Source organism: Lissotriton helveticus, chromosome 12, assembly GCF_964261635.1.
Source record: "Lissotriton helveticus chromosome 12, aLisHel1.1, whole genome shotgun sequence".
In the NCBI taxonomy this organism is placed as follows: domain Eukaryota; kingdom Metazoa; phylum Chordata; class Amphibia; order Caudata; family Salamandridae; genus Lissotriton; species Lissotriton helveticus.
Genome location: NC_136073.1, coordinates 138,322,167 through 138,338,443, shown reverse-complemented (window position 1 = coordinate 138,338,443; position 16,277 = coordinate 138,322,167). Strand labels below are relative to the sequence as shown.

At 45.4% G+C, this 16,277-nt stretch overlaps 1 protein-coding gene and 1 pseudogene across 3 annotated transcripts in view; both read right to left on the bottom strand.

Moving 5' to 3' along the window:
* LOC144797809 (transmembrane protein 272-like) overlaps positions 1-16,277 on the bottom strand; it is a 192,707-nt gene that overhangs the window by 73,887 nt on the left and 102,543 nt on the right. For all 3 annotated transcript variants that reach the window (XM_078668598.1, XM_078668599.1, XM_078668600.1), the window contains 2 exons: positions 6,105-6,155; positions 2,442-2,630 (listed from right to left, as the gene is read on the bottom strand). In XM_078668598.1, coding sequence (XP_078524724.1) covers positions 2,442-2,630; positions 6,105-6,155 — 240 coding nt within the window. The remainder of the gene's footprint in view (positions 1-2,441; positions 2,631-6,104; positions 6,156-16,277) is intronic.
* On the bottom strand, positions 11,314-14,911 carry LOC144799228 (acetyl-coenzyme A synthetase 2-like, mitochondrial pseudogene; annotated as a pseudogene).

The following is a 16,277-nucleotide window of genomic DNA, read 5'->3' as shown; positions in this document are numbered from 1 at the left end:
GTTGATTTCGGTGTCGAATATTTGGGCTGAGAGTCTTTGGGCACCTAATATTTTGAATCCGAGTGCTTGGTTTTAGCCGGTTTGGGCTCTGAAGCTTTCGGAATGGAAGTTCTTGGTTCCGAACCTTTCGGCGCGTAGGATCTCGGCTCCGAGCCTTCAGATGTCGAGGATTTCGGTTTAGACTATTACGGCTCCGAAGCTTTAGATTTGGAGGATTTCGGCCCTGAAGCTTTAGATTTGGAGGATTTAGGCTCCAAAGTAAGCATGGGCGGATTTTGCGGATCCACGATTCGAGGATTTAGCGGATCCACGGATCGTGGATCCGCAAAATCCGCGGATTTAGCGGATTTGCGGATTTGGGGGCGGGGCTTCATCGAGTGTGTGGGCGGGGCCAAACGGACGGGGCTTCCACGCGAGCGCACATGCCTCTTGTGTGTCTAAAAGGTCAGAGACCGATCAGAGCAGCATCACAGCGGATTTTCGATGATATATTTGGGAAGAAGGCACATCTGCCCAGCCTCCCAACGCTCACGATTTTTTTTGGGCTGATTAATGAGTCACTGCATTTGCGCTTCAACTAGTTCCAGCGGCCAAGTGTGTGTTACTATGCAATCGCGCCGAAGTGCGCAGGGGTCCCTTGAGTGAAATGTCCATCATAGTGGGTAAATGGCGGGAAGACGGTGCACACCTCGAGTGTGTGGGCGGGGCCAAACGGACGGGGCGTCCATGCGAGCATGCCTCTTGTGTGTATAAAATGGCAGAGACCGATCAGAGCAGCAGATTAATTTTTGCCCTGATGAATGAGTCACTGAATTTAAGCTTCAACTAGGGCACATGCTTTATTGATATCTGCAAGTGTTTCCTGTTGAGGTTTATTTTTTTGTGCCAGGACCGTCGTGCCCGAATGAACCCTGCCCTTCATATTTATTCAAGAAGACACCACCTTTGAAAATAATTTACGATGGCGCCGGCAAGCTGCCAGCGCCATCCTGCAATAGTTACTTAATTAGCTTCAACAGGAAGCTCCAACTGTTAAAATAAAGCAGGCGCTCGAGCCCCTGCTGTATCTTATCTATTAGAGCTTCCTGTTGAAGCTAATTAAGTAACTATTGCAGGATGGCGCTGGCAGCTTGCCGGCGCCATCGTTAATTAGGCTCGCTTGAACTTTTGACCGCAAAATCCGCTCCGATCGCGGATTGCGGATTTTCGGTAAATCCGCGAGAGTTCGCGGATCGCGGATTCACCGAAAATCCGCAAAATCCGCGATCGGAGCGGATTTTGCGCTCATGCTTACTCCAAAGATTTATATTTGCACAATTTCGGCTCCGAAGCCTTCGGTGTCGTAGGTGCCGGTGGTGTGGAGACTGGCAAATGCTTCGTCTTTTGTTTCGGTGCAGCAGGTGTTGGTTCGGCACCGAATGTGACTGGCTCGAGAACGAGCCGGAAGGCTCGTCTTTGTGTTTCATAGCCGGGCATCTGAAACCTTTTCTCGGTGCAGACCTGAGCCCAAGGGCAAAGGTGATATCGGAGCCTTAGGTTTTGCTTGAGTAGGCACATGGAGTTCTGTACTCCCAGTACGTTGACCCGGAGTGATGTTCTGTAGTTCTTCCATGACGGAGCCAGCTTCGAACACAGACCAGTTCTTCGTCCTCTGCTTCTGCAGCTGGATGCTGGGAATCTAAAACTTCAACGAAGATGTCCGGTATGGAGCCGCTACTGCGTTGTATCTCGTGGCATCGAGTCAGATGATCACAAATGGTTTTCTTGGATCGGAACAATCGGCACGCTTCACAGTCCTTTTCGTCGTGTTCTGGGGAGAAGCAGAGGTTGCACACCTCGTGCAAGGGTGTCCATGAAAATTTAGTACTACACCCGGGACATAGCTTAAATTGAGTCTGTTCCATCAACTGCTGGCGTTGTCAGAACAGCGCCCGAAGTCCTTGATCCGAGGTTTTCACAGTTTAAATGATACACGTCGAACAGGAAACCACGATCGAAAGACAATACCATGGAGGGTAGAGCTTTGCACGTCGAAGGGGTTCGAGAACGATACCGAACTGCAGCAATACACATCCGAACCTAATGGCGGAAAAAAACCAATCTGGATTTGGAGTCAATGCCCATGCGCGCTATCACCAAAAGGAGGAGTTCCCTACCTTGTGACTGCAAAGACTTCTTCAAACAAAAATAAAAGTGTCAACATCTGGACCCAAAACTAGATGACGATCTATCCTAAAGCATATGATCTACAGCTCATATGCCTCGAACATATATTTTTTTAATACTATGTAGAAGCAAATTAGGTAATTGTATGGTAGAAGTATTTTTTGTTGAGGTAATGTTCAGTAGTGGCAATGTTCAAATGTGGAGCTGTGATGATACTCTACAGGTAAACCTCTATAAAGCTGAAACCTGTGTCCCACCCAGTGATTAATGCTGACCTGCAATGAAAAACGCCAGCAGGAAGAGGCCGAAGACCGAATGGAAGACATTGATCAGAATGGAGGGCTCTTCTCGGGTTCTGCAGGGCAAGATGCTTGGAATGAGAAGCAGGAGGCTGGAGACACCGGAAATGATCAGGTAGTAGGGGATGAGGTACTGTGCGGGGCAGTCGTGGAAGTACACCGACCCTGTGGGAGAAAGAAGAGAGCATCATCAGAGAAGTATTAGTGCACCTTCCATCTCAAACCTCATTTCATTTCGGCTTCTTTCAGTGAGAGGAAGGAGGCGAGCATCTGTGCACTAAAATGTATTTAAGTGTCCAAGTTGGGTTTTCATTAAATGTGTAAACTGGTTTTAAAGCCACTATGTACAGGCAGATCAGTGTAAACAGCAAAGTGGCAGCAATGCTTCTCTATATTGCACATGTTGTTAAACAGAGGGGTAGTTTGAGGGGATAAGCACATAATGGTAATTTGTGGTTGCTCAACTCCTTTCATTGTAATCCCAAGTACCCACCTTTTTCTTTGTGGGGTTTTTTTGGAGACAGGAATTTCAGTTTGCCCTTACTCCCAAAAATGTTCTGGGGTACCACTTAAGAGGTGCTTTAGAGATGCTTCCTCATAAACAACCATGACTTGCATCTACTACTAGTAGTGAAATATTGTACCATAACAACAAGCAACACAAGTCATATACTATTCTGCTCTATCACATTCTTCAGCCTGATGTATGGCCATTCATTATGTGTTCACGACTCATTGTGCGACCTTAATACCTCCTAAGCAAGTTTTGGAATAAATTGAGGTGAAGTACAAGCAGTCGCTATCAGAATACAAGACCATCTCCTAACAGGAAAAAGAGTCAAACAGGAACACATCGTTTGTACAAACCTTCAGTGTTTGACTCGTCTAAATGGAACCATTTGTCTTGTTTTTTTAGAGCTAGAACACCCATTTGTATGAGGTTTACCCTAAATGTGAATGGCTTTGTAGTACACAAGTATTACGCCGGGAAGGTTCAGGCTGATGGCAAACAATCTGGTTGCAGTTATGTCTCCCCGTTTACTTTGGTGGATAAGAAATATCTAAGTCACTTGGTGAAAAGTACGTAATTTTGTGCCGTACAGTTTCGGACTCTACACCCACTCTCTGTGCCTGCCTGACTGTATGTACACTTTAGCTAGAATTAAAGCATTTGGTGATGGTGCTTTTTGTCCTGAATGTCGTTCTTTGTTCCGCTGGTAAGCAGTGTAGCAATTTAGGGCCAGTCTTGCATGCATTCGTTTCTGAATGTGTTTTTGTCCAGACATGCCTGACCTTATGTTGTATCGCTGCACAGTTAAGGGTCTGTTCAGCTCCAGTGTGTGTGGCCTGGAGAAAGGTTGTACCAGCAGGAGCATGTGTTTGCCTTTCTAGGTGAAGGAAAGCTTGGAATCGCACACTACACTCGGGACCGCCGCGGAGGCTACCACCAAAGTATGCGGCGAAGGGCCGCTGAGGTGCTATTTTAATCACATTTCGATTTTGGACACACTGAGGCAGAGGAAGTTTTCCTCTGATGCTAGATGCGATCCAAGCGCTCTGGGATTTTACCCCAATTTCTGGATCTGACCTCTCGTCGGAGGCAGAACTTGGTATCACCTGTAAGTTATCAGGATGGTTCGGTTTGTGCTAAGCCCTGTCCATTGGTAATGCTTTTAAAGAAATGAAGCTGCCCAGTTCAGTGAAGATCCTGGACAGCTGCTTCTGTCCAACCTCAGAGATGATTGAGAAGGCTATCATTTTCTGCTGTGTCATGGGCCGCTGTACATCATCTATGTTTGTGAAATAGATCATCTTCCTTTCCTCATCAACCCAGACTCTTCTACCTCCAATTATCCCTCACTCATCATCATTCTTTATCCCTTCCACATCATTTCTCACTTCTAAATCCTCATTCCTCACTCATTTACCATCTCTCACTCACACTTCAGCCCTTACCTATTCTTCATTTCTCATCCCTGCCTCCATACCCCTTAATCCTCACTCCTAATCCGTAACTCATTATCCATTGCCCCTCTTGCACTGTCCCTCACTCACTTAAAGAGTAAGGAGTGAAATGACATAGTGACTTAAAATGTACACTGATCTGTACACCTTGGGACACCCTCATCCCTGGTTGTTCATACCTCATGCCTTTCACCACCTTTTTATTCTTTCCTCCTCTAGTGGCAAGTGATGGTGCTGATGTAAACAGTTCCCAAATACAGGCAGGCACCTAATGCTTGAAATGATCAATGTAAACAGGCATGGCCTGCTTTAAGTCTGTTTAATTTCAATACTTCCAACACATTAATTTAGAAAACAGACACAAATTAAATTAAATGCTGGACAATCAGAGGACAGGAGACAGTAGAGCAGGAAATGGGCATGGAATATGCCCATATGTGGGCATGCTCTATGGTTCTTGAATTCTCAATGACTGGAGGAAAAGTGACCTGCTGAAATTGCATTTAATTCAGTTTCCAATTGTTCAGAAGGGTATCATATGGGATAGAGGCCAGCAAGGTTAGAACAGGGTAACACATTGTTTAGTAATGGCTTATTATACTTGGACAACCAGGATCCTGGTTGAGAACTGTTTACAGCATTGTGCAGCAACGCGCCTGCAGAAGGCGGTTTGTTTCCTATTGGTTCATGTATAATTTTACTGACTTTATTCTGTGGTTTTCTGGGTGTGGTATAGAATTTACACAAAAACTGCTCTTCAACAATAAATGCAACTCTAGTCTGATTTGGGACTGTCTTTGAGGGAATGGGGGTTTATAATGCAAGCAGCAGGTGAGCCAGGGTGTACGTATGGTCACTTGTACCTTGAAGCAGTGATAGTAAATATGCTTGTGATGGTGTGATTGATAGCTGGGGAGATGACACATTGAGCTGGGAGTTCCATGGTTTCATGGCTGAAGCGTGCACCAAAAATGGCCCAAGGTCTTGCTTCCTTGGGACACGTTTCCTTCCCCAACATGTTTACAAGGCGTAAAGCCCCCCAAATCAGAGTAGTGTTTATCATGGTCTCCTGCGGCAAGAGAGGTCTGGAGCCATTAGTACAGGTCGAGCTAGGATTGACAAATTTTTTAGAGAAGAATAACAGCCAATTTTTGTGTCTTCAGATTTTGAAAGAGTCAGGAGTGCATACCTTAAGGGAATAAAACAAAATCCTCTATTACATCATGGTAATTCTGCCTCTAGCTGCTTTAACAAGCATTTAGGAATAGTTTAGGCAGCGCTAAAATACCTTTGAATGATGTCTCTATCTGCTGTTAGGTTAAAGATTCAAAAGGAAAAAAAAATACATTTTTGCTTATTTTTACAATTTGTTTTTTACCAGTGTCAACATTAAACTAGTGGATATGCTGGTAGAATAATGGCCAGATACAACTGGTGGCAATGAGCTCCCAGCTTTAGGAGGGGACTGTTGTCAAATAAAACGAAAAATAAATCATGGACCAAGTACATCAGGGCACCATGCAGCCTAGAATTCCGTTGGATTCCTCTAGTCAAAGGCAGACAAATCAGGTTTACCCTGCTACAACATCCTAAACCACTCTAGGGTGTAACTCAACACATGCAGCAGGTTCAGCCTACACATTACCAGGGCAGCACAGGGCAGGACCCACTCACCGACAGTGATGCTTGCAATGGACATCATGGCTGTGATGACTGTCCCAGACACTGCAAAGGAGAAGAGAAAATCAGGTTAAAGAAAGTTAGGTCTGGGGACAACATCCAATCTCTGATAAGCGCCTCTGTATTTAAGGACTGCTCTGTACTGCAATCCCACCTAAGAAAACCCAGCCCCACCCCCTTATCCCGAACAACAACTCATTCCCCAACCCATGCCCCGCCATGATGTAGATTCACCAAAATGCCAGTGGTAGCAGGAGTGACGTCACGCACCCTTCAAACCCAATGACATCATAGTGCTTACCCTCAGCCCCACAATACCCCCCACCCCCGATTAGCTACTGAGGGGTAGGGGGAAGGCAAGGAGGGAAAGTTAGAAAAAAAGTTAGGGCTCCTTGCAGCTCAATTTACTTTTTGATCCTACATTTTGTTCCAGAGACTAAGGATTGCTTAGGTAGTGCAAAGGGGAACAAAGGCTAGGATACGGTGACACGGGTAGCAGCGGCTACCCCTTTATTCACATTCATGTGCTGAATACTCCTCCTGCTTAAACAGGAGGAATTATAAAGTTGTCATTACCTGGGCTGCAGGCACCCTTCTTCATATTAACGCCCTGGTTTATCATGAAATGAACAGTGCCCAAGCTCTAGTCTATGTAATCTGATTAAACGTCATTTAAGCAAGGCAACTAGATGAATACCCTTTGGTTCACTTGCGAGCTGCATCATTGCTCATCTAGAGGTGATGTTCTTGTTACCTTTACTCTTGTTGCAGGAACCAGTGGGCTGGAGTCCCTCTGAGCAGACAAAATGGCAATACAAAGTATTTACAGTCAGAAAGATAGCCTCTGCTGGGACTGAATATATCCAATTTAATTAAATGTACCCTTTCCGTCTGAGGCAGCTAGTCTCTGAAACCATTGATTACCCTGGAGACCTGTACTCTCCTATGCTCTGATGGGTTTGGGGATTTCTTGAACACATTAATGTACCATACACTCTGCTACATCAGCAAATCCGCCCACACCCCTACAGTGTCTGGTATTGGATCTACAACCCAATTGTAGTTTATTATAATTTAAATCACATAACTTTTTATTTTTTTAAACACATATGGACCCATGTTTTCCTCTGGAAGATCTCAGTACATTTCTGACCCACTGATTGCTTTAGATTGTGCTGTTATTTGTTTGATATTGAATCCCAGGGAACACTTGTTTATATAAAGAAATAGGCACTCTGTATAAAAAGTAACAGATGAGAATTTAGCAAACTGAGAATCTTTACTAATCTCTATATTAGGGATGATTAAGAAAGTCTTTCATCTCAATTTCTCCCATCAAACGCTGCTGTTGGTTGTCTTGGAGTACCTTAAAGCATACAGTGCCCTAACACAACTAATTGGTTATAGCGTTAGGGAAGTAGCTATTAAATAAGCAAGTTATAAAAGGCCTCCTGGACTCTTCAAAGGAATTTGCAAATTAACTCTGGAATCCTATTTGCCCGAGTTATTAGGAATGGAACAATCTGGTTTAGTTATTACAGACAATACTCGTTTATTTTTTGACATCCTGTCCAAATCCTTCCATGTCTCACATTCCTTGGCAGCAAAAACCTTAGACGCATAAAAAGCGTTTGATAGAGTGGAATGGCCTTACCTATTTCCCACACTTAAGTGGTTTGGCTTTGGTCCTAAAATGATTTCTTTAATATCAATTTTATACATTAATCCACAAGCAGCAGTGTGTGCAAACGGTGGTACATCTTACTTTAATTTAGGTAGAGGTGTCTGACAGGGTTGTGCTCCGTCCCCGTTCCTTTTCAACTTAGCCTTAGACCCTTTATGATCATCAAGAATCCGTCAATATAAAGATGTCCATGGATTTCACTTTAAAGAGACTCAAATTAAATTGGCAGCTTACGCTGAGGATGTATTATTTATTTCACAACGTCAGACCTCTCCCCCCACATTCCTACAAGAAGTTGATTCCTTTGCAGCTGTCTCCGTATATACATTTAATAAAGATAAATGTGAAATCTTATCTTTAACAAAATATACTTTCAAAGGCGATTTCGTTATCTCCAACTTCACATGTAGCCCTCAACATATTAAGTATTTAGGCTTACAGTTTAACCCTTCTATTTCAGGTACAATTTCACGTTGGATGGAAAATTGTACACAGAGAATATCCTCTTTGACCACTAGATGGCACCCTTTATACCCATCTTGGTGGGGCCGTTTAGACACCTTAAAGATGTTGTCACCTATAAATCTCTATATAATTTCCAATATCCCAGTTTCTATTCCCTTGAATTTTTTAAAGAAAATTAACTCTAGATTATCCCCCTTTCTATGGAGTAATAAAAAATTGTGTATGTCTTTTTCAAAATCCAAAGTCAGGAGGTGGAGTTAATTTCCCCGATTTCCCTACATACCAAAAATCTTTTTTACTTCGTCAAGCATCGAGATGGCTCTCCGAGTCTCTCGTGGATTGTCCTCTTTGGGCTAAACTTGAACATTTTTTAGCTCTCCTTTCAAGATTTACCTTTCTCTCACAAACCACAATCGTTATCTACTCCATGTTGATGCCTAACTCTCCGCTAGATCCTATGGATTGGACTTCTCTCTCTAGATCCACAATATGGCATAACAACATGATATTGATACGTGCCAGGCCTTTATATTGGAAATCATGGTGGCAAAGAGGTTTAATCTGGATACATCAACTATATATATATAAACAAGATAAGATTAGGTCTCTCGCAAGCTAGTGGACTCTTTGGCCTACCTACATCTTTCCAACCTAAATATCTCCTTCGGAAACAAGCCATTTTAAAGGCTCAAGCCCAATACATACTCCCAGACCCTCCCACTGATCCTGCTTCCTCTCCGGTTAACAAATTACATATTATTTTACGCATTAACCACAAAGCCTCTTATGTATAATTATTTACATACTTCCTGTAATACACGAGGGAAAACGAAGAGGGAGCTTTCTTGGGGAAAAGATTTAGAGGTTTGTTGTTCCACAGCGATATGGAACAAAATATGGACTAAAATTAGGAAATCCTCTAGAGCAGCGAACACCACACAGACACTTTTCTATATATACACAATAGACTTCTGTTATCCCCGGTTACTTTAAATGCAAGACACGCTGAGCTCTCAGATGCCTGTTGTACATGTTCTTCTCCACATGCAGATCTATACCACTTAATTTTTACATGCCCGCCGGTTCATAATTTCGGAAAAAATGTATTGTCTCAAATTAATCCAATTTTTTATTCCAGATGTTTTTTTTAGGTCTTGCCTAGTGAATGCTGTGCATGCGCTGCATTCGCCTTGGCGAGACCATTGTTGTCGGTTTGGTGCGCGAAGTGGACAAAACATGTGCCCGGACAGCACATGGACACGCGTAAGGCGTGTCTTTCAGCTTGCGTCTGGACTGCCAATGTGCATGCATGTACACACTATCACAGTCTCTTTCAGCTTGTTTCAAGTGTATTCAAACAAGGGACTGCTGCCGATACATTTTCAGTTGAAGCAATCCTGGACGGGCGAGATAAAGCATCTCTTATGGCTTTCAAGGTGGACTTTGAGCCACATAGGAGGCTCTAAAAGCTCGTCACGGTATGGCATGAATAGCATCTGCCACGAATTCCAACCCACCCAGTGCTACGATATAGCAGCTCTAGGGAAGACCCGGGCATCCAGGGACTATTGCAGCAGTGATGTTTGTTTTTGTCAGCAGCTGCTGTAGCATTTTTTAGCCACATTGGGTCTTCAAAGCAGGCTTTGCCTCATTATACTGGATAAAAGGGATAAATGTGGCGCTATTTGGGTAACGGTAACTTGTGCATGGAAAGGACCTCGTCAAAAACTCGTTAGGAGTTAAATAGGTCAATGGTTCAGACACCAGGGCGCAAGCTTTGCTTTCAAGAATACCATATGCAAAGCATGAGGTATTTCCACAAGCACAAAGTTCTTGTCAAATGTATTGTTTTTCAGAGAGCATCACGAATGAGCCGACATGGGGGAACGATTGTCACTACGATAAATGATTGCTGTTTAGATTGGCATGGTTGTCTTTCTATCCATTTGTTCAGCAAGACACAATATGGTAGTCCATGTGACTAGCGAGGGGCCTTTGGTGATTGTTGCATGACTGTTTACCTTCCCTGTGGCATATTTCCTTCCGGTCAGGCTAGGGGACAAACTTCGAGCTGATCGAAAGTGACAAGCCACCAGTGCTGTATTCAGCAGTTTAAGTGGTACGAAAAAAACTGGGGGTGGGGTCTCTCGAAGGGGCGTGGGTGATGTAATAAAGAGTGTGATTTAAAAACATGCAAGCTAAAATTCTGTGCTTAGCATAGTGTGCCCCCCGACTGGTATTTTGCTGCTTCGGTCATTGCATCCAGGTTCTTATTTGCATAAGAGGCATAAGCAAAAACTATGGCTTCATTGTATAGAATAAGAAAATGCTTTCATTCTAAAACAAGACTGAAAGTACTCTAGCAAGTCTCTTTGAAGTAACATCAAAGGCAATGAAGGGTGGTGCTGCTGCAGAGTTACGATTTGTTTTCCCCCCTGGCAGTCAGATAGAGACCCGTCTCAGCACCTGCTTTTTAGAACTACAATTGGTGAGCACCGGCAGGGCCGGTCCCACTTCAAGCCCTAGCCATATTGCTAGCTGATCGAAAAGGGACAAGCCACCATACCAATATTGTTTTTTTTTTAACTTTTATTTTTCCCATTATTGCGAAAGAACAGAAATAAGTGGTCACCATGGCACAGTCCGCGACAATATGATCAAATATACATGTACAACAAATTGATCCGTGAACAAAATTTTATGCAATACAAAAAAAAACAAGCATTTACAATGCGTTGGTCTCGGCATTATTAAAGGTAGAGCTATTGGCATTGCTCATGACTTTTTTTTTAAATCATAAATGAATAGAATTGTCATTTACATTGCCAATAGCTTAATCGTTAAATAAATGGCTCTGCACTCTGCACTGTAACTGACTGACCTCGGCATAAACACCCCCTCGGCGAGGGTTGCCCAGGAAACAAAGCTTCCTATGCGTAATCCAACATTATCGAGCTCTTTATCCCGCATGTGCCCTCTTAATTACTTGCTAAATGAGAATGGTTTTCTGAAAATCACAGGCGTGGTTAATGTGAGCTTACAGAGCTGGTCAAGCTACGATGACACTAAATTCACAAGGAATTCACTCGACATGATCTCTGCAGGCGCCCCTTTCATAGGGAAGATGGCCTGTCCCAGTGGGCGCGGCGTGTCCTGATAATTGTAGAGGGGGCCATAGACTATGTAGCTGTGCCCAGTGATCCAGCCGATGTCTGCAACACAACCAAACACATCTCCATCGTGGTAATCAAAGACGTACTTATAGGTCAGCGCCAGGCGGGCAACTAGAGCCAAATTTCGGGGGGGGTGAAAAATATTTGGGGGGGGGGGGGGCTAATTCTTCCAACCACAGACAGAGTGGCTGTAAGAATGGGTGAACAGAACAAAAGCCTCATTTACAATGAATGGTCTTTTAAAGACCTGTTAAGTACTCGGTGCGGCTGCAATTAAATGCTCGCCAGCCCGCGAAGACATGTCAGCCCAGGCTGACAGACACGACGGGGGGGGGGAATGGGGGGGGCTGAAGCCCCGTGAGCTCAATGGGTTGTGCGCGCCTGGAGCGCTGTGTGCAGCAGGTACCCAGCCTAAGTGTGCACCAGACCCTTGGGCTTCCCAGTGCTCCCCATGTGTATAGCAGGAACTGCACGTCCTCACTCTCCATGGCAACCGGAGCACATGTTATGTCCTCCATCATTTCCTCTTCCAGGGAAACGTCCAGCTTTGACATTGGCACCTTAAGATCCGTCCGCATGGCCACCAGCACCCGCTTCAACAACGGGCAGTGCTTCACTGCCTCATCCAGTCTTCTTCAGTTCTGTGATCTTCCCACCTCGCAGGCCCTGATTCACAGTGACCACCCGCTGAGACTCAGCATCCCGGATTCGGTCTGCCAAGGCCTCAGCGCTGAACCCTGCAAAGACCACATTGTGGATGGCCCCAATGCTGGCACATGCCAGCATGGTGGCCACTGCCAGCGGGCATGAAGATGGTGACTCGGACCCCCTTCCTGATGCCGTGTCGCTTCAGAGTATTTCCCAGTGGACATGTCATCTCCAGCAGCTCTCTATATGAAATATGCTCCTCGTTGCCAAGTTCATCCTTTTCCAAAATCAGGGCTACTTTATCTGGAGACGAGTGGACGGGTCGGTCCAGGCAGTTTACTGACACATTCAGCTGCCTCCCTGGGAACCATTTCACCTGGCCCCCGCTAAGGTCCCCCTCCAGTACAGTCTAGAAAGGGTGTCGCCACATCAGCCGGCTCCTGGCTAGGGCCCCCTAAAATGTCCCGGCCGTCTCCAGCGACATCCTGTACAGACTCAAGGGGTCCACCACCACTTCCGGGAAGGAGGCCGCCTCGGGCATGTGTGCAGTGATGGAACCCCCGCTTCAGGCTCGAATGGCCCCAGGATATAAGGTTCCCCCAGAGCCTCGAGGAAGGGCTCGGAGGCAGCGAACCCCCAGCTTTATCAGAGCCATGACCGAGGGAGCCCGAAAGGACCTCGGCAAAACAGGTGTTAACGGTCCCGTGCAGTTCCTTAGTCACACCGTGAGTAACAGGAGCTGTCTCATATTGGGCGTGTCAGCTCATGAGCTGTCTCGTACCAGGAGCCGTGTGCCTTCTCGCCCACTGTGCGAATGAAGCAGGAAGACTCAGCTTGTGCTCTCACACGTTGAGTGACAGGGGTTGTCTCACGCTCAAAAGTATCAGGAGCTATCTCTCACTGTGAGAGTCAGGGCACCCTCACACTCAGACTGTCGGGAGTCTCTTGGTGAACGTGAGTGTCTTCCTCTCACTGCTGGTGTCAGGTCAGCGTGGGAGGTTTGTACTCTTCTCTCGGTCACAGTGCGTCTGTGGGGTCCCGCCCGAAGCATCCTGTGACTGTCTCCTTGGATGCAGCGGGTGTCTCTATAAAAAGGGGAAAGTATTTGCTTGGTAAAGTTAGGCAGCCACGGTGAGAGGACGACTCTACAGCTGGTAGTTCATTAAGTGATGGCACTACACAGATTTACACAATCCTCAGTAGTTAGGTTCTCCGACGGTGGAGGCCTCTTTCCAGTTGTAGGTTGTCCGTCCCTGGCAGTGGTCGTCTAGTCTCCGTACAGCTGCAAGTCGCCCGTCTCTGGCGGTGGTTGTCTCTGTAGTACAGCTCTGTAGGTCGCACGTCTCGTCTTCGCCATGCTGTGCCCGCCGCCGCCTCCTCGCTCTGCCTGGGGATGTCAGCTCGCCTGGGTCCCGCTCCGCTCACTAGTCGGCGCTTTGTCTCCCTCGCAGTTGAAAATGGCGACCCCCTCCCGACCACCAGCAGTTACTGCCTTTCCCAAAGTGTGTCAGCAGGAGCGGACAAATGGGTCTTTGGGTGTAGTTTATTTGCAAGATAGGAGCGGAGGCGGAGGGCTACCACTAAATATAATTAGGAGGGAGATGAATAACGATTAGAAGGAGGCTCGTGGAAGCAAGCAGATGGATGCAAGGGCCGGAGCGGTCGGGCAGAAATGGCTGCCTGCATAGCTCCGAAATTTTCGCATTCGGGGGCGTGGTTTTGTGGTTCTGAGTGACAGACGACGTCACGGTCTAAAGAACGCAAAAAATCACGCCCCCAATCCGAAAAAGACGGAGCTTCTTTGGAGGGACGGCTCTCTCCTCCAATGGCTGGCCTCTGTTTAGGAAGCCAGCCAATGGAAGAGAGCCAAAATTGAGGCGGGATAAAGAGCCCCTCCAAGAAACATAAGATCTCTCTACTTCCGGTTCTGCCGAACCGGATAGTACCGAGACCTAAAAAGGAGGCATGATATGGCAATGTCAAGGGTACAACAATATACAAAAATGACCAATAACATAAGACCGTACAATACAGTGGGAATAATGAGAGACATCAACCAAAATAACAGGCCGTCATGATGAATAAACATATATGCCCCGGGAAGGTATACAAAATCAATGCAAAATTCTGGCTCCTTCAATATACCGAGATTCAACCAACACCTGTGGGCACAAGTCCACTAGACAGTGGAGATCTCTGCAACGCTCACTGTCCAGCTATGTATGTACGATATGGCCTCCAAATATCTGTTGGATGGGAAGCACTGGGGACCAGAGGGGAATACTCCTCACTGTTGATGTTGCAATAAGCGAGACTACGGAGCCATGCCTGTGAGGTGGGAGCCCTCTTGCTGCCCCATAGTAATGCACCATACCCATATTGTTAGCGGATTGAAAGGGACAAGACCCATATTGTTAGGTGACCGAAAGGGACAGGCCTCCAGAGCTCACAGATAGGTTACCTCTTATCAATCGAGGCCCAGGCACTTGTCAGGTCATTGTTAGCTTTCAGGCTCTGGTGGATGGAATACTGTGACTGGATCTTATGAGGCATGAATTTGGAATTCTGATTCCTGATTGAAACTAAAGATGCAATGGCCAACGAAAGAACCCTCAGAGATTCTGATGGGTCTCCTACTCCGATATGGGGGGTGGGGGCATATCAGGCAATCACACCATTATATATATATTGAGGGGGCAAGGTGAAAAAATCTGGTGAAGAGGAAATACAGATTGATGAGTGGACTTATAAAAAGTGTCAAGAGGCTGCTGCATTCCAGGTAAGTGGATGTTCAGAAGGGTCCTAACATTGAGGTCGTTGACAAATATCATGATCTCTATGTAAGGACATGGAATCCCTGGCCTTTTACCTTTAGAAAACAAGCATTTGCAATGCAATAGGTCTCGCATTTACACGAGTGTAAGGTATTGGCATTGTAAATGAGAATCCCTTTAATTTATGTTTTAAAAAACAAAAATAATATGCATGGTCTTTTACAATGCCAATAGCTTAAACTTGCTTAAATGAGTGACCTATTGCATTGCAAATGCTTGTTCTACTTCTCATGTTTTTTGGGAAGCTTAGCCCCTATCTGGGCAGATTGTGATTCTAATACAAGGATAATATACTTATTGTTAGCAGTTGCTCTTCAACAAATAACCAAAAACTGTAAAGATTTTACCAAATTATCCTATAAAACATGGTGGTACGCTGTTTGTTATAACCATAGATTAGATTACATTTTTGTATACCCTATTCACATGGCAACGACATGCTTGAATTTATGGTTACCTACTACATTGACCCGGGCACGGAGAGGAGAGTGAGCACAAGTCGCGCTGCACATTCAAGCCAGCAGGTCAATACGCCCACCGGCACCCTGAGGAAGTCCGAAATTAAGGACTCAAAGGTACTTTATGGCCTTTATCTAATTAGGTGAGCCAATGTCGCACTCAGCCATGCTGTAACAACTCGCAGCCTCCACATTGTAAGGTCCTGAAGAAGGCCCCTGACCAGTGAGGGCAATTTTATGGGGCTGAAACAGGTCAATTATTTAACACACACAGTGGGTCCCAGGGAATATTTAACGACCTACCAGTGCTACATCCCTGACAACAACTTATATACCAACCCAAAAGTAGCACGGGGTCACAGAAGAATAGAGTGTATGTGCCTTGTCCGCTAGGGGAAGGTGTTATGATCTAGTCAACTCACAAAATCTGTCAATGGGTCTCTTCAAATGCTTAAAGAGTTCCCATCAGACTTCCACCCTGTACCGCCCTACATCATTTGGGAACCCTCAAATTGCATCTGGGAGATTGAGCACCCAGTGCAAGATTTGGCAAGCTCCAATCAAATCGCTCACATCGGTCCCAAACACGTTGTGTTCACTAGTAGGTACCAGGGGGTAGTTGAAAAGCAGTGCTAATAAAAGTAAACCAACAAATGTGTAAGGTGTGGTGGCTAAAATTGAGTAAGAGGAGGAAAATATGTTTAATGAGTACCTCCCTTTTCTCAATGTTAAAAACAGTGCATACGGTACTTTCAACCAATAACTACACAGATGAAAAATTGGTCGACATGTTTCTGCAGACTTTCACTGGGCCCATGGGTCACCACGCTGCTTCATCAGGACCTAATTAAGCTACTGCTACGAGTGATAATGTGAATGAAATCATACAAAAAAGTGATAATCAG